The sequence below is a fragment of the Phyllostomus hastatus genome, unplaced genomic scaffold (assembly GCF_019186645.2).
Source record: "Phyllostomus hastatus isolate PE091 unplaced genomic scaffold, TTU_PhHast_1.1 phas_contig_29, whole genome shotgun sequence".
In the NCBI taxonomy this organism is placed as follows: Eukaryota; Metazoa; Chordata; class Mammalia; order Chiroptera; family Phyllostomidae; genus Phyllostomus; species Phyllostomus hastatus.
Window position 1 is genome coordinate 44,352,878 of NW_025333835.1, and position 16,726 is coordinate 44,369,603.

Below are 16,726 nucleotides of genomic sequence, written 5' to 3' on the forward strand. Positions count from 1 at the left end.
CTCCGGGGGCATTCCGTCACCGGGCCTGGGCCTCCCAGGCCCTTCCCTCGGGCCCGAGCCCTCTCCTGCTCCCAGAGCCTTCCGCCCCACCGCACAGTCCGTCCCGCTGCACAGCCCTGAGTGGCGGCCACCTGCGGGTGGTGGCCTGGCGCCCTGTCCCCGCGCCCGCAGGGACCTGCTGTGTGAGCGCTCGGAGCTCCCGCCCCAGGGGCCGCATGGACACATCCACCCGCTCCCTGCAGGTCTGCTCTGGTCCAGCACCCCCCTCACCCCCCGCCCCGTGGTCAGTGCCCGCTGCTCTCGGCACCCCGTCGCTGGGACGGGCGTCCTCGCTTCCACACGCTCACCCCAGTCCCGTCTCCTCTGTTGCCTGAGGGGGACTTGGCACCCTCTCCAGCTGGGGGCAGCGCCGCTGGAACCTCGGGGGATGGCCCTTAGCACCCCGCTCGTGCCGGAAAGCCCGCCCTCCGCCCGTTTTTGAAAGACAGTGCAGTCCCAGGCGGGGCTGCTCCACCTGCCGCCCCGTCCCAGCGTCCTCATGGGACACTCCGGGGTGCGGAGGACATGGCCCAGGGCTCTGGGTGGGATCGGGCAGACCCCAGCCCCATGCGGAGCGCAGGCCTCACTCAGGTCAGCCAGCGCAGGTGGCGAGCTTCCGTGAGCCCATGGGGAGAGGTCACCTGGGGACAAGGGTGCCCACGCCTGCCCCCACGACAGAGGCAGGACGGGGCGCTGGGGGCGGGGGCGCGGGCCTGAGCGGGTGGGGAACACGGGAGCGCCTGCTGCTCCCGGGCCAGGCGGCCTCCTGCCTCGGGGCGGGAAGCTGGGGGCCCCTGCTGGCTTCCGAGCCCTGGGAAGGAGCTTCCTCTGAAAGCAAACCGCTCACTGTGCTCTCGTCCGATGGGCAGTGCAAGCGTTTTGTCCCCTCACCACACAGACCATCTCCAGCAATTGGGCCACCACCGTGGGGGGGCGGTGCTGTCCCAGGACCACCTTCCCATGGTCCTGAAAGTCAGGGTTTTCAGACTGTGCCTGTCCCCTTAACGGTGCCCAGGGCCCTCGCGCTTCCCCGTGGCCCGCCGTCTCCCACCCAGCGGCTGTGGCTGAGCGGGGCGTTTTCTCCGAGGGGCCGGGGCCGGGGAGGGCCGGGGACTGGCCGGAGGCTCCGTGGTCCCCAGGGCGGGCGGAGTGAGCCGAGAGTCCCGTCTGCTGGTTCCGAGTCTCTCCTGCCGCGCCCCCCTGCACCACCCCCCCCCCCCCGGCCTTCCCTGCAGCCTGACACAGGCTTGGGCTTCCTCGGTGGCTAGTGATTGCCTCCAGTCCCTGGTCTTTTGAACTTGGATCTGATGTAATAGAATTTTTAAATGTTTTACAGCTTGGTGCCCACATGCTATTTTGTCTTCAGCCCTCTGCATGAGCAGGCATTTGGTCTGCTTTTCAGATTTTATTATTTTCACAGGACTTAGAGCCAAAACTGACTACAGTTTGCGGGATTACATTTTTTTACTGGAGGTTTTTATAAAATGGACAAAATATCTTGTTTAAAGGAACTACACTTTACTAGAAAACCACATACTATTAAATACACATATTTCCAAGTATTTATATCTTGTTTATATACGCATTCTTGCCCAGACATGCACCGGCCAGAGTTTTACAGACACATAAAAAGGGAGCTCAGGAAAAGGCTCGCCGACTTAGAACGGCTCTAACCCCCGTCAGCAGGCCCGTTTGGGCCCCACTTTGAAAGAGCCCAGGCTGGAAGCTGGCATCGGGGGCCAGGCAGCCCCGAGCTGAGCGGGCGGAGAACTGTGATGTGACTCAGGCTGGCGGCGCGGCTGGGAGGGGGGCCACACCCCCGCCGGTGTCAGGCCGGGCCTCCCCGCTGCCTGTCCCCTGAGGAACCCCGGCCCTCGTCCACGTCTCCTGCTGCAGGACACGTCTGCCAGAGCGCTCGCTGCCCGGTGCAGCCGGGCCGGCTCTGAGAGATGAGCCCGTGTCCGGTGGGCCCCGCTGCCAGAGTCCTGGTTAGAGGTCACGCTCCCAAAACCGCCCGTGTGTAGAACTCCGGGTGGCGATGGCATCGGAATTTGTGTCGTCACAGGCCACGGTCATGTGCTGTAAGAGAATTGCATCTTTCATAAAATAGCAGAGCCGCACCACGTAGTCTGTCTCCAGGTGCCGCCGATTTGCAGAATTTCTGTCTGTAGACCTTCTCCGATGCCTGCCTCCCCGAGGCACAGACTGTGTCCCCCACGGACCCCCGCCGGCCGGGAGTGTCTGCAGATGAAACGGCTGCTCCGGCCCCGGCCGCTGCCGCCCGCCCCCTCCGGAGCCAGGTTCCCGTTCCCCTGGGCACCCCCGCAGCCCAGGTCTCCCAGGGAGTGCACTCCCCCTGCCGGCTTCTCCGCTTCGCTCTCACTTCAGAATGTCAGTTACTCTTCTCCGCGGCAGGTGCCCTCTCCGTCCTTCTGTGAAAGTCCGGCTGGCACAGGCCGTTTCAGACCCCATGGTAAACCACCCCAGAGGCAGTGGTGGGGGCGCAGTGGGGCCCTGCGCAGCCCGCCACATGTGAACGAAGTGATCCTCTGCGCAAAGGGATTGCTCGCTGCGTGCAGACCAGCCAGACAGATTGGCAGCTTTTTACGGTGAACATGGGGTTTTGCTCATTAGAATAATTTAAAAATTGGAGTTAGATTTTTAGAAGCAAGAAAGTAAAGAGCTGAATGGTCTGCGGTGGCAGCTTCCCAGACTGTGACATCAGTGTGACTTCTTTTGAGAAACCCCGGCTGGTGTGAGTGGGGCCCAGCAGGATCCCCCCCCCCCACTCATGCAGGCAGGGCCCCCAACGGCCTCTTGTCTCTGCAGGGCCACCGGGGAGCGCTACCGGCGGGAGATGCTGGCGCACGGCGGGGGCCGGGAGCCCATGCTCCTGGTGCAAGGTAAGCCAGGCGGGGCCGGGCCTGTCCGAAGGGTCTGTGGGTCGTGTGTTGGCGTACGGGCAGGGCAAGTGTGCGCCCACCACGAAGCTCTTTCACGTTGCCTGTGCACATTGTTTCATGTACAGAGGTGATGTTTCACCTCTGCTCGTTCTCCGAGAATCTGTTTCATTGTATCCCCAGTAGCAGTTTTATTGTATCTCTGTCCTAATGCTCATTTCCATTTCATCTCGCCCCAAGTAACATTGACGTTTAGTGACCGTGTTTTGTTTAGATGCCAGGATGCTGTTTCACGCTTTAGCTTTCAAAACCTTACTAGCACTCTAACAGGAAATGGTTAAATTCGTCACAAATCTGTATATTTGTCATCCGTTCTCAGAAAATCTGTCCTTAGATTTTAATAGATCGCAGTGTATTTCCTTAGGTACCAGAATTCTCTTATTTCCTACTCCCTTGTTTCTGACCGAAAGTTCAGCTCCACACTGGCTAGATATTTAGGGCATCGGGCTGGACTTTTTACACATGGAAGACTCAGAACCTAATGAGCTGTTCCGTGGGCATCTCCGAGCTTGTTTACCCGTGTGATTGTTTTTGGTACTCTCTCAAGTCCACGTGTCCTCGCTGAAAGTGTGGCTGTACGTGGAAGTGACCGTCACACCTTTCTGTGTGGCGTTCTCACGAGCCTTCCGAGCAGGGAGGCGCGAGCGCTTGCGGACCGTCTGGTGTCGGACGGGAGCGGCTCCCGGGAGCTGGCTGCCGGCTCAGGGGACGTCGTCCTTTCTCTCACCGCTGAGCGGTCCCGAGAGGGACGGTCCTGGCGTCCGTGTTCTCCGGCCCAGATGTCTCTGGTGGGACGCCCGGACCCTCTCCCTCGGCCGCGCGTTTACGCAACAGGACAGCAGGCGTGTGCCGAGCGCTGACTGCGCGCCGGGTCACACTGTGCGGGAGGCGCAGTGGAGACAGACCGGCGAGACGGGGACCCAGCTCCGGCGGACTCCTGCGCGGCCAGCGCCACGCAGGTTTCTCCAAGGGCCCGGCCAGCCCAGGGTCCCATGTCTGCGGTCGCGCGGCGCGGCTGTGCTGGGCCGCTCACACTTCGGTTTCCCGCCAGCGGGCTGGCCCGGGAGCCGGCCCTCGAGGCAGAGAAGGCAGGTGACGGCCCCCCTTGGCCCCTGGTCCCTTCCTGAACGCCGCCCGGCCGGCCCAGGAACTGTCTCGGACGGCCTCGCGCACTGATGCACCGTCCGGCAGCCGTGAGGCGGGAAGCGCCCCTGCCCCGGTTCACGGCGGACAGGCCGGCGGCTCTGCCCCGGTCCTGAGGCTGTGAGTAGGGACCCGGGTGCGGCCTGGGCCTCCCGGCGGCCAGACGGGCCGGCCCTCTGTCGTCTCTGCGGCTCCCCCTGCGTGTGGGGCAGAGTGCCCGCGAGGCTCCCTTATGGGATGGGCTCTCGTGGACGGGAACCTCCGGGCTCTCGATGGAGAGCCACAGGCGGGGAACCGCGTGCCTGTGAGCCGGAGCCTCGGTGCCGGGCGCCGGGCGGACAGCCGTCGGCGAGCGTCCGCGCCGCCCCCCACCAGGGAGACTGGCCGTCGGGGCCGCGCTCCCCGCAGCGGTGCTCCCCGGGCCGCCGCGCCGGGCCCGGACGCGCTCCGGGTGCAGGGGTCCGCGTGCGCATGCGTCCCGCGGAAGGAAACCATGGCATCTTTTCAGCACGTGCCTTTTGGTTGGTGTGTTTTTCTACTCTAAGAGTGTTGTGGAAAAAAAAAAAAATCTCTCTAAAAATTTTGATGTTTGTGTGAAACCTTTTCATGTTAAGAAACTTAATATTTTCAAACCTGAGGCTCGCACACGAGAGAGGGAGAGCAGGGCGCGGTTCAGAGACGGGGAAGCGTCCGAGTCCCGTTCACACCGGCAGGGGCGGCTCCGCGCGAAACGCACGGGATGCGCCCGTGTCGGACACGGGTGGGGGCCGCCTCTTCCAGCCCCCACTCCCGAGACGGCGCGACTCCGTCCGAGTCCACGCCCTTGCTGTGCTGGCCGTCCTCCGACTGCCACGGCTGACCCCGGTCTGCAAGCCCCGACCTGAGGGTGCCCGGGCCTTCGGAGCCCAGAAGGTGTAAGCGACACGAGCTTGAGGTCCCCGTGCCCCCCAGGTCTGCAGTCTGCCCCCCTCGGCCCGGGAGAGGCCGCCTGCCCTCTGCTGACCCTCGGCGACCTCACCCCTGCGCCGTGTTCCCGGGAGCGCTCCGAGGCTCCTGTGGCTAAGCGGCCGGCGCCCTCCACGTCCCCGTCTGTCCTGGTGGTTCTGACGGAAGGGTGCCTGTCACCGCGGGAGGAGTGGGGTGCGCGGCAGGTCTCGCGTCCCTGACGCTTTCCCGCGCCCCTCGGCCCCACACAGCGACTGTGGGGGGGAGAGGGGTGGTGACGGTCCCGATGTTAGTGTTCCAGAGGTGACCTGCAGGTACCGAACAGCTTCACTCCTCTGCTCCTTCCCGGAGAAGGAGGAGCTCTCGGCTTCACTTTCGCGTCTCTAACCGAAAGCGGTGTGCGGACAGAGGCGCGAAGCAGCGGCTGGCTGGAATTCAGACAGGAGCGGCGTCAGGTGCGAGGAGCAGGTGAGCGAGTCGGGGCGCTTGCCCCCGAGAGCCGGTCGGGGCCGCCACACCGCACCCCTCGGCCGAGCCTTCTGGCGTCAGGCACACGGGTCTCGCAAGCTCGCCCTGTCTCGCGTCGCAGCCCGTCTCTCCCGGCTCCCCACGCGTTGCTTCTGTCCTGGAAGGAAACCGGGGAGTTGTGGTGTGCGTTCCAGAAGGTCCCCAAGGCGAGTGATACAGTCTACAACTACTCCTCTGTTTTTCTTAATCCTCACCTGAGGACATTGTTCTCGTTGCTTTGAGGGAGAGCGAAGCATCGGTGTGAGACAGATACTGTGAGATGATACTCTTTCAGCTCTTCTGACTGCTTGATGAAAACACCGTAAAATCTTTTAAAATGCGCCCTTAGCACGTGGTTGCAGGTGTGGGCTGCGGGTGCTGGGCTGCAGACGGGCTAGAAGAGCCAGTAGGTCCTCCGGGGCTCCTGGTCAGTGTGCTTAGCTCCACCCCCGAGGCTTCAGGGGCAGGGGGGCAGGGGGCGGGACCGATGAGTTCCGTTCCAGAACTGCACCCGTGGGAGTCAGGCGATGACGGTGGTCCGCTGTAGAGGTCGTCGAGAGCGAGAGCCGCTCTCGGTGGAAGAACTGCACTGGGCTGAAGATGTCGGGGTGCTGGCTCTGGCTGGAAACGCTGCCAGGGAGCGTGGAGACAGGGAAGTTTCTCTTGCGTCGACTGGACCATTTCCCAGAAGATAACGTGACAAGATTCCTTCTCTGTTTATTTGAGTCTTTTCAGCTCCAGAGGAAACTTTTCCTTTTGACTAATGTGTAACTTTGCTAATAATGAAACTAGATTTAGATCATGCCTAAACCTAATTTTCTTTTATACTTAACAGTTTATCTTTACATTAAAGTTTTTAGTAGAGTAATTCCTCCTTTATCTCCGAGTTTGCGTATCTCAGATATGTGAAGGACACCGGCACGTTCTTTTCCTGCCCCATCACAGCCTTTGCGGGGTGTCAAGCAACACGTGTTTGGTTTTTTCATCTCTTACAGTGCTGAATGTATGTCTAGGTTGATTAAGCTGTAGGATTGGGGGGGATTGCTAAACTCATTTACATTTTTCCTAAAAGCAGTTTAAACAAAACAGAGTTTTTAAAAATTCTTCAAATCTTAAACTACACACTCACAGTCGCTGAACTGCCCGCGCCACGTCCACCAGCTCCTTTTCCGTGCGCAGGCCCTGCTCACTCCAGGGTTCGGGTCTTACTAAAACTGCTGCAGCCTGTGCACCGGTTTTTCTAAGGGAACTAACACTTGGTTGGATAGTAACCGGTAAGACTGATGTCTACTGCTTTTACTTATTTATTTTTATTTTTTTAAGATTTTATTTTTAGAGAGGGGGGAAGAGAGGGAAAAGGAGAGGGACAGAAACATCAGTGTGTGGTTGCCTCTCGAGCGCCCCCTACTGGGGACCTGGCCCGCAACCCAGACATGTGCCCTGACTGGGAATTGAACCGGTAACCCTTTGATCCACAGGCTGGCACTCAGTCCGCTGAGCCACACCAGCCGAGGCTCATTTCTGCAACTCTTACATGTGCCACATTGAACAGGCAGGAGACAACAACAATAGCAGCCGCAATCACGAGAACGCTAACAGTGACCCCGCTAAGACCTGCGAGGAGTGCTCTGGGCGGCCGGACAGGTGCTGGCACCATGCACGCCTCACCTCGCTGCATGCTCTCAGCGGGCTGGGGGGCTCCATTTGGTCGTTGCCCCTGAGGTCCCACAGCAGCAAGAGGTAGAACAGAACCCCAGCGCAGGCGCTCCTGCGGGTCTGTTGGGACTGGCGGGCAGCCTCGCCCTCGGTCAGGGGTTGCCGGGCCCCTTCACTTTGGAAGTCGTCGTGTGCATGTTCCACCGCGTGCCCCCCCTTCGCTCTCGAGCAGTTTTCCGTGACTGAGGTGCCTTGTCTAGATCACACCGAAGCCCCGAGAAGACGGTTTTGAGTTCACGGAGCAAGACGTCATGGGGACAGGTCCCAAGTGGGCCGCATGCACACCAGAACCAACCAGGCGTCCACGGCACCGACGTGTCTCTGCAGCCGAGTGCGCTCGTTGAGTGAGTGCGGGAGCACCGAGCCGGCCGTCGGTCTCCGTGACGCCCGTGGGCAGAGCCCGGCCTTTCCCGCACGGCGTGACTGGGGTGCGTGAGGGAAGCCCTCCTCGGGGTCGGGCCTGGCGTTCAGGGGCTCGTGGGTCACGGCGCAGCTTCTGTCGCCGAGGAGGATGGCGGCTCACCAGAGCCTGCGGGGCTGTGTGCTCAGCGCAGCCTCTGACGGGGCCCAGAGCTCCCCGGGAGGCGGGAATGGAGGAGAGCACCTGCGTCCTCCGGGCTGGGGCCGCCCTTCTGAGCGCACCCTGAATTTTTAACAGGGCGTGTGCCTCTTTAATGGGTGGGTATGTTTGTTTAAGGAAGACGTTGAACTTCAAAAGGCACAATGTTTTGGAACCCAGAAATTCAATGGTAACTGGAATTACTCAATCGGACAATGAAGTTAAAATAAACTAACTTGTAAACGGAGCACGTCTGAGGCCCCTGCTGGGTGGGCCCGCCCTGCCCAGCCCCGGCCAGCCCCCGCCAGCAGGAAGCACAGGCGCTCTGCTTGGGCTGGGGGCAGCAGCTCCTGTGTGCAGGGCTGCAGGCCCGGCCCAGCCCAGGGGCCAGTGCCGTCCTTCAGCTCAGAGGAGGGAGGGAGCTTCGCTTTCTGGCCAGTGCCCTCGTTTTCTCAGGAGCCGAGGGCAGGCAGTGGGAGTCCACCCCAGGAGTGGGTGTGGGCAGCCACAGCCCAGCAGCAGTGAACTTCAAAGCAGAGAGGGCGAGGGCAGCCTTGCAGTCGCCCTGGGCGTGGGGGGGGCGGATCTGGAGCGCGGCTTCTCAGACGGCCAGGCCAGCCCTTGTACCCGCGTTCTTGACCCGTCTGAGCTGGGGTCGGCACGTGTAATTATCTCAGCAGCCGTGCACTCTGGGGTGGGCTTCCAGAACCGTGTGCCGGGCACACCCAGGTGCTCCCCCGGCCCCTCGCCCCACACCCTCAGATGCAGAGACCGCCGGTCGTGTCTGGCTGCAGAGGGCGGGCGGCACCCCGCTGGACGTCTGGGTGTGGCGAGGCTCTCGTGCCACTCTCGTCTCTCAGAGAACTGGGGTGCGGTGTCTGTGATGCACAGCTCAGCGTGTCCACCTTCCCCAAGGGTGCGGTTCAGTTCTGTGCGTCCACAGCCCCGGTGGTCCCTGTCTCCACCCCCTGCCCCCAGGGCGCGCTCGTCACCCCGTGGTCGCCTCTCGGCGGCCTCTCCGCACAGCTGCCCGCAGGTGGAACGCTGGGTTTGCTGTTGTAGCTCATCTCTCGTTTCCTTTCCGTGATGGGCGGTTGCCCTGGAAGAAGCAGACGGCAGATCACAGGGGGAAATGAAGCAAACGGTGACGCGCCGGCTGGGCACTTGTGACTGGGGGTGCGACGATAACGCCCAGACACTCACGGTGGTGGTAGCCGGGCTCAGGAGCTCCACCTGCGGGGAGGCTGGGCCGCCTCCTCCCTCGGCTCCTGGGGCAGCTCTTCGCAGGCCCCTGGCCCTGGTGTGCGCCGATCAGGGAGCATCTTCTGCGTGGCAAATGCACTGTGTCACTCACGCCCGGTGGTGGTCTGGCGGAGGAGATGACCCTGTGCCGGTTTTGTGCGCTCCCGACCCGGCGCATCACTGACGCTCGGCCTGCCCTCGGGGAGGTCCCCGGCCGCTCTGCGCAGTCTCTGGCGACCTGGGGCCTCCTGGGGCCTCGCTGCCCGACCCCGCCCCCCCAGCGGCCTGCGCACAGAGCGCCTTCTGCAGGGGCACGCGACCCTCAGCTCGCAGAGGAAGGCTTTGCCTTTCCTGTGGTCACCAGAGGGAGTGAGCCTGGAACTGTGAGTCACTGGAGTGCTGTGCTGAGCCAGGTGGTAGTCCGTTGGACCTGGAATTCTGACCTGCCCAGCCCGCGGGGCCGTTTCTTCGGCCACAGGCGGTTCTTCCGCCGGGCTGCAGCACCCCCGGCCGAGGTCCCCCAGGACACGTGCCCTTTGAAGCGTGAGGCCCTCCCAGGCCCACCACGCTGTCCCCTGAGTAACTGCCTGTGGGCTGCGGTGTCAGAGTGTCATGGGCCTTGAGTGTAACTCCCAAAGAACCGGTGCCTCCCCTGCTCTGGGCCACCCTGGGCTCCGAGCACCTGGCTGCAGCCTGCGGAGCCCTGGGGCCCCGGCCCCCCTGCGAGCCTGGGGCGCGCACCCCGTGAGGGCTTCACTGCGCCTTTGAGACCCCCGGCGGGGGGAGTGTCTCCCGCCAGGCCGGGGAGAGGGCATGGGACCGTGGAGCTCGCACTGTAATTCACCTGGACTCGAGGAAAGACACGGGATCTTAATCAAACAGAAGTGCCAGCCAGAACTGCTGCTCCCAGAAGCTGCCGCGATGCGCTTCCCAGCTTCCCGCCCGGCAGTCAGGAACCGAGGAACCAGCGCCGTTCCGCAGGCGCTGCTGCTAGCTTACAGAGCTGGCCCTCCTGCCTGGCGGGTCCCTGGCCCTCTCAGGGCCCAGGCCTGTGCCTCTCCGGCCGCTCCCTGCCGGCCCGACGCCCAGGCCCTTCTCCGGCGGAACACACCTCACCTGGCCCTTCCAGGGGCTCCTGCCACCTCTGCGGCCCCTCCCTGCGGCGTCGCCATGGAGCCGAGGACAGGGCCCCCAACAGCCTCACTGTCATTTCATAAGGTGGTTCCCGTTTCGTCTGAGAAACTGACGGTCTCTGGTTTAGGTAGGCAAGAAGTCAGCGCGTCCTTCTTGCCCGGCGGTTCTCCGGTTGCCGTTTCCAGCTGCGAGCAGCCTCGTCTCGTCTTCCAGGTGGTTCCTCGGTTTCCTGAGACCTGTCCGGCTCTCCGCGGGCGCCGGCCGCCCCAGCCCCCGAGCTGCCCTCTGCAGCAGGCGGGCGCTCAGCGTCCAAGCTGTCACGGCCCTACTCCTCCTCCGAGGCTGAAGCTGGTTCTGCCATCTTGGGCCGTCTTGGTAACCCCCGTACTCTCGGCGTGGAACAGCATGCGGACGAGCCACCCCGGGGCTGAGTGAGGGGCTGGGGCGAGACTCCCTCTCTGCCGGGTCGGCTCAGGGACTCCACCGGACTGCCGACCCGTGGCTCTCCGCCAGGCTTCCGGACGATCGTGTGAGCCGTGCCTCCGCACAGGTACGCAGGCGGTTGAAGAGTTCATGCCAAGTGCACGCCGGCCTGTCAACCGTGGTCTGTGAGAGTCTCATACATGTTACAGCACAACAGGGCGTGAACATGCAGCTCTGAGCGCCCGGTGCAGCCGCCCCGGGCTGACGGGACGTTTCCTCGGTGAAAGCACAGAAGTGGTGTGCGGGGTCAGAGTCCCTCAGACACGTAAGGGCTGCTGCGTGCCCGGGGTTGCCACGGACACTTGGAGGGCACCTCCTCCTCCCGGTGTTGCGCCGGAAGAGGACGCCCGCCCCAGCCAGGCGTGGCAGGTGTCGTGCCCCGAGAGGAAGAGGCTTCGGTCACGGCCGGGCAGGGACCTGTCACTGGCCCCAGCCTGCGGCCTTCTCGGCCGAGGCTGCTCCCAGCCCACTGGGCGCCCTGCCTCCGGGTGGCGGGGCGCAGAGGTGGGCGCGGTCGGCTGTGCCCCCGAGGCAGTGAGGGACAGGTCCTGAGTTAGGTCCCTGCAGCCACTGGTGGCATCAGCAAACCCCTGGACTTTTTTCCACAATTTTTCCACACATCTGGTCTTGGTGTGTTCCGGGTGCCGGTGTTTAATCGTGGGCCTCTCTGCCCGCATGCTGTGGTACGGAACTCCTGTGTGCCCCACGCTCTGCGGGCACAGGCTCTGCGGACAGACGCCGGGGCTGGAGAAAGGGGATCGCGGTCCCGTGACCTCTTCTTGCTCCCTGGCCTCACTGGTAAGGGGGGCTCCTCACAGGCGTGCGGTAAGGATCGGGTGCGTCGGTCCTCGTCCCCAGGCGGCAGCCCTCGTCACAGTGGCCTCTTCTGTCTGACGGCCCCGTCTGGAGCAGCTGCAGTGGCCAGGCCCTCACCCTGCGGCTGTGTCCCCACTCTGTCCCCAGCTCGGTGTCCACAGTCTCCAGAGAGACGAGCACATACACAGCTTGGGAGCCTCCAGTGCCTCGGAAGTCAGCCTCGGAGCCCTTGTGACAGTGTCACTCGCTGTGCCCAGGCCGACAGTAAAACCGCTCCGGGCCCCCCCCTGGCCTGGATTGGCCCTTTTGCCTCTCGGGTGAGAAGAGGAGAAAAGTGCATGGAATCACCACTCCTCGCCTGCTCCTTACGTGTCCCACATGCCCGCGAGGACAGGCGGACGGACCACATGACCGGCCTCCGTGCAGATGGACTGACCGGCAGGTGCAGCGGGGCCTCGTGCCTCTGCACGAGGTGCCGCGGCACCGCCGGCCCTTTTCCGCTCCCAGCGTTGCGGTCGTCCTGCCGTCCTGCGTCTGTTTCGGTCCTGCTGGAAACACGAATCCAGGAAACCCCCTCCCCCCACCTCCCCAGTTCAGGTGATTTCCACAGTGAAAGGTGTTTGTGAGCCGCGCCCACTCGCCGGCTGAACGGCCCGCCCTCCCCCGGGGCCCGAGGGAGGGCGAGTCTGGTCTTCACCCTGCTGAGATTAGGTGTGAAGACAAAGGGGGCATTTTTGTCAGCTTTCCAAAAAAAAGGGTTTTCGGGACTTTTTTTTGACTGCACGCATATAAGAGCTAACTTCACTTTTTCTTATTTGTTGAACTGCTTGAAAACACTGTGCTTTTCCGTTTAATTCCATGCAGAGGTTAGTTCATGCTGGCGCTTGCAAACCGTTGACACCTAATAAAGCGAGGACGCCGGGACAGTGTGCTGGGCGGGTTCTCGCCCCGGCGCCTGCTCTGTCACCCCTCGGCCCGACTTCCTCGTGTCCGAGCCTTTTTCATCTTCAGCGATCGCATCCCAGGAAGAATCACCAGACCGCTGGGCTCTGCCCGGGTTTTATTTTAAAATGCCCGAGCGTGTGTGTTTTTCTTCCACTGCGGCCACGGCCACCCTTCCCCGAGAGGCAGCAGCGCCCGTGGGCGGGGAGCCGCTGGTGGGGGGCGGGGGGAGGCCCAGCGCTGCTGGGGCGGTCCGCCCGGAGGGGCAGAGCGAGGTCACGTTGGCCTTGGCAGCCCGCCGAGCCGCAGGAGCCACATCAAAGGCCCGGGAGGGCCGCGCGGAGCTGCGCGCATGTGCTCCGCGCACAGGGGTGTTAGCTCCTGCAGTGCTCGCGCCTTGGTTACAGGACGTCTCGCACGCCGAAGGAGCGCGGCGCGCTGTGCTGCTGGGCCGCCGCCTGCGACCCACGGCCGCCCTGTGCGGCGGGCACCTGGCCCCTCGGGAAGGCCGGAAGCCCGAGGGTCCCGTCGGACCGCACCCACTCGGGGCGGGGCGGGGCGGGGCGGGGGCAGCGCTGCCCGTCAGCAGGGCCCGCTGTCCCTGCCGCCTGCACAGAGGGGCCAAGGACGGACAGGCCCTGTCCCGCCCACAGGGACGGTTCCCCTGGGAAAAGGAGGCTGTGTTTGGGACTGCAGCGCCGCAGCTGAAGGCAGAGCAAGCAGTGGGGTTTCCTCCAGCAGCTGCTGCTCCTCAGACACACGTCGTCCTGAGGTGCAGACGCCGGAACCAGGCGCTCCCCAGCCTCCTGCCTCTGCGGTGTCCTCTCCCCGGGAAGCGCCCCCTTTCGGGCCTAAGCCTCCCCCGTCTGCCAGGGCCCCGCCCAGGCCCCCGCCGCTCGCCAGGCCTCTGGATCTCCCATCTGGGTTCCTCCTGCTGCTCCCTTCCCCCGCCCCCATCCGACTGTGCTCAGTGTGTGCCTCACGCCCACGAGCCATCGTCCGCCCGTTCGGAGCCGAGATCGCTCCGCCGCCCACAGACGTGCCCCCCCCCGGCCCCACGATGCACGCTCTGCTGCGTCTGCTTCCTCGCGCACGCGGCCCCCACCCCGCCCGCCCAGCAGTCCAGCGTGCACGGGCTCTGGGGCCTACGCACGTGGGTACTTTTCAGAGCGGGTGGCAGACGGGAGTCCGTTTCCCCCCTGGACACTGGACACGTGGCATCTGCTAGAGCCGAGTGTCCCCCTCACACCAGGAAGCCCCCGCGCCCCTTCCCTTTCAGTCGCCGTCTCTGCTCTGGAAGGCCGCCGCTGTTCCGGTTCCCCCCCCCGCCCCCCCCACAGACTGGTCGGCCCGTCTTTGAGCTCCGCGCGAATGAAAACACACAGTGCGTCCTCCCTTGCGTGAGGCTCCCCGCGCCCGGCGCGCCGCCCGAGGCCCGTCCGCTCCTGCGCCGGCATCGCGGAGTCGTGCGCCGGGGCGCGAGTCCACCCCCGTGTTCAGCCGAGTCCTATGCCCGGACGCCCGCGGGCTCCCGGTTCGGGAGGCGAGTTCTTCCTCCTGCCCACTGCTCTCGCTGCCTCGGGGTCACTGCCTCGGAGGGTCGCTGGTTTGCGGGGCAGGTCTGCGCTTGGTTGTGCGCGGAACTGTTCGGCCTTTTCCAAAGGGGGTCAGGCCAGCACGGACGCGAGACAGTCCGGGCGCCCGCAGCCTGGTCGGCGCGTGCCGCGGTCGGTCGGCGTGCGCCGCGGTCGGCAGGTCTTTCGGCCGTGCAGTGTCCATCCGGCCCCCCCGCTCCTGCCCACTCTTCCCTGCAACAGTGACCTCGGTCTGCTCGGTGCCTGTTACACTTTCGCGTTTGGTGGATGTCTTCTCCCGTGGAGGTCTGCTTCGCTCTTCTGTCCATTTTGGGTTTTTTAAAATATATTGTAATGGTGAGTTTAAGGACTCCTCTATATATTCTGGGTACCAGTATTCTGAGAGGTATCTTTGAAGAGTGAAAGTTTTTAATTCTGATAAAACACATCATCGTTGGTGGTTATTCCTCTGTGTCTTAAGAAATCATTGCTTCCTTCAAAGCCACAAAGCTATCCTGTATTTCCTTTTGGATACTTCACAGTTTCACTTCCACAGTTAGGTCTGTGCGCATCTCAAGCTGACTTTCCCGTACAGCATGTGGTGGGGGTCACGGTTAGATTTTCCTGCCATCCGGGTGTGTCCAGTTCCCCAGGTTTCCTTCGGGATGTGTCCTGCTTGCCCTCTGGGGTGACCCCGACTGTTCCTCTTTGCACTTTGACCCATCGTGACCCGACCTGGTTCTCAACACGCAGCAAGCGCTCACCATGTGTTAACTGAGTGACGTGAAGACTTGGAGGGCAATCACGGACTCGGGCGATCTTCTCAGGCCTCTTGAGGTGGAGTCTGGAATTAGACTTCCAGGCTCCATCCCCCACATTAAGTGCCGGGGTCAGAGCCCTGTTCAGCCCTGAGTGAGCACTGCCCGCCAAGAACAGGGGTTGGGGAGGCGAGGCTGATCGATAGGGTCCCTCTCTCCGGAGTGACAAATGGAGGTAAGTCCAGCTTTTACTAAACGTCAGTACATGGCGGACACGGCGCCTCCTTGCCTCCCGCTGCGTCTCCGTGTTCTGCCCCGGAGCAGCTCGTGCGTCAGACGGGGACGGGCCGGGCCGGGACGGCTGCGGGCGGGAGGCTCCCAGTGACTTCCACGGGCGCAGCGTCACCGAGTTGCGAAGCTGGGGGTTCTCCGGGAGAGGCAGGTTGGAGGGAAGCCAGCCCCTTGACTCTGGAAGATTTCTGCCAAAAAATTAACACTCGACTGCCTTTAAAGCGCGTAAAACTGAATAATAAGACCTGGCGAGTGTGTGTTAAACACACTAAGTTCTGAGGCAGCCCAGTCCAGGGTAACCTGGAAACTCAGTCTTCCAACGTCACGGCGCGTGCGCGGTGGTAACACCTGCAGGGCGGAAACCCCCGGGAAACAGGTTTGGGCCCGAACCTCTCTGCCACGTCCGGACCGGAGAGGCGCTGAGACCGCAGCCGCCTGCGGCCCCGCACGGGGCCGTGACCGCGCGCAGTGGCCTCACGGCCGGTCGGGTCGGGTCAGATCAGAGCCCCCCCCACCACTCTGACTGCCCACGCTGGACGTGGACGTGCCCCTGGAGTGTGTGCCGCGGGAACCTCCCCCGTCCCTCCCCGCTGTCCCCCCCCCTTGTCCCTCCCCCATCTCCCTCCGCGGCGCCGTCCGGGCCGCGGCGCCGGCTGACCTTGTCTTTGTCGGCAGGGATGCTGCGGAGGCGCCCCTCCGTGGACGACCTGGTGAGCGCCCTCGTGTCGGACTTGGACCCGGACTTCGAGACTTTCCTCCTGGACTCCGAGTGACGGACGCGCCCGCCCCTCCCAGACCCCAGCCGCGTGGCCGCTGACCTTGCCGCTGACCTTGCTGCGAGTGCTGCCGCGGCCAGCGCTCCCTTCCGACCGCGGCGGTGTCCGCCTCGGTGCCCACTGCCGAAGAGCCTGAGACGGGCGGCGCGTGAATAAACAGTGTGTGTGAAGTAACCCGGCTGTCAGTCCGTTGGCAGACCTCTGGGCGCGCGGAAACCCGCCCCGGGAGCCAGTGAGCACTCTCGCGTGGGGTTCTTGGGCGTCCGGTCCGGGCGCTCCCCGGTCCCTCCGCGCGCAGCACCGCACCGCTGTCGGAGCTCGGAAAATGCGATGGGGGGCGGGGGGCTGGGGGCGGGCAGGGCGGGTCTGTTGCAAGGGCCAAGAAGCCCAGTGTGGTTCCCAGAGTCCTTGTCACCGACGCCCCTGGCTGTTCCCTGGGTGTTTCCGCACACTCCGCGGACTCAGAGCAGACAGCACCGAATCGCGTGCTTCTCCCGCGCGGCCGCTGCTCGGCAGGAAGCCGGGAGGCTCGCTGCTGCGCGTGCTGCTCCAGACCCGCCTGCCACCCGAGGCTGCGCACGGCGCCGCTGCTGTGGGCTCCCGCAGGGTGATTTCACGGGGTTTTCCCACCATCAAAGTCAAGAGTTTAATTACAGACTTTGCAGTGGCATCTGCTAGAAGCTCGTTCCTGCTTCTCGCTGGATAACCAGTGACAGTGCAAAAAGGCAAGACCAAAAATCCCCCAAACTAGGACACTCGTGCACCCTGTTCACAGACTCTGGGGGAATTTCTGCACATTCAGGGAAAGCAGCAGAGCTGAGTGCCCACTCAGCCCACTCAG

General features: G+C 63.5%; 1 protein-coding gene across 2 annotated transcripts in view; it reads left to right on the forward strand.

Moving 5' to 3' along the window:
• LOC123818903 (mitochondrial intermediate peptidase) overlaps positions 1–16,059 on the forward strand; it is an 86,440-nt gene extending 70,381 nt beyond the window's left edge. For both annotated transcript variants that reach the window (XM_045839240.1, XM_045839241.1), the window contains exons 18-19: positions 2,869–2,942; positions 15,785–16,059. In XM_045839240.1, the coding sequence (XP_045695196.1) occupies positions 2,869–2,942; positions 15,785–15,882 (172 nt within the window). In that variant the 3' untranslated portion in view covers positions 15,883–16,059. The remainder of the gene's footprint in view (positions 1–2,868; positions 2,943–15,784) is intronic.
• The last annotated feature ends 667 nt before the right edge of the window (positions 16,060–16,726 follow it).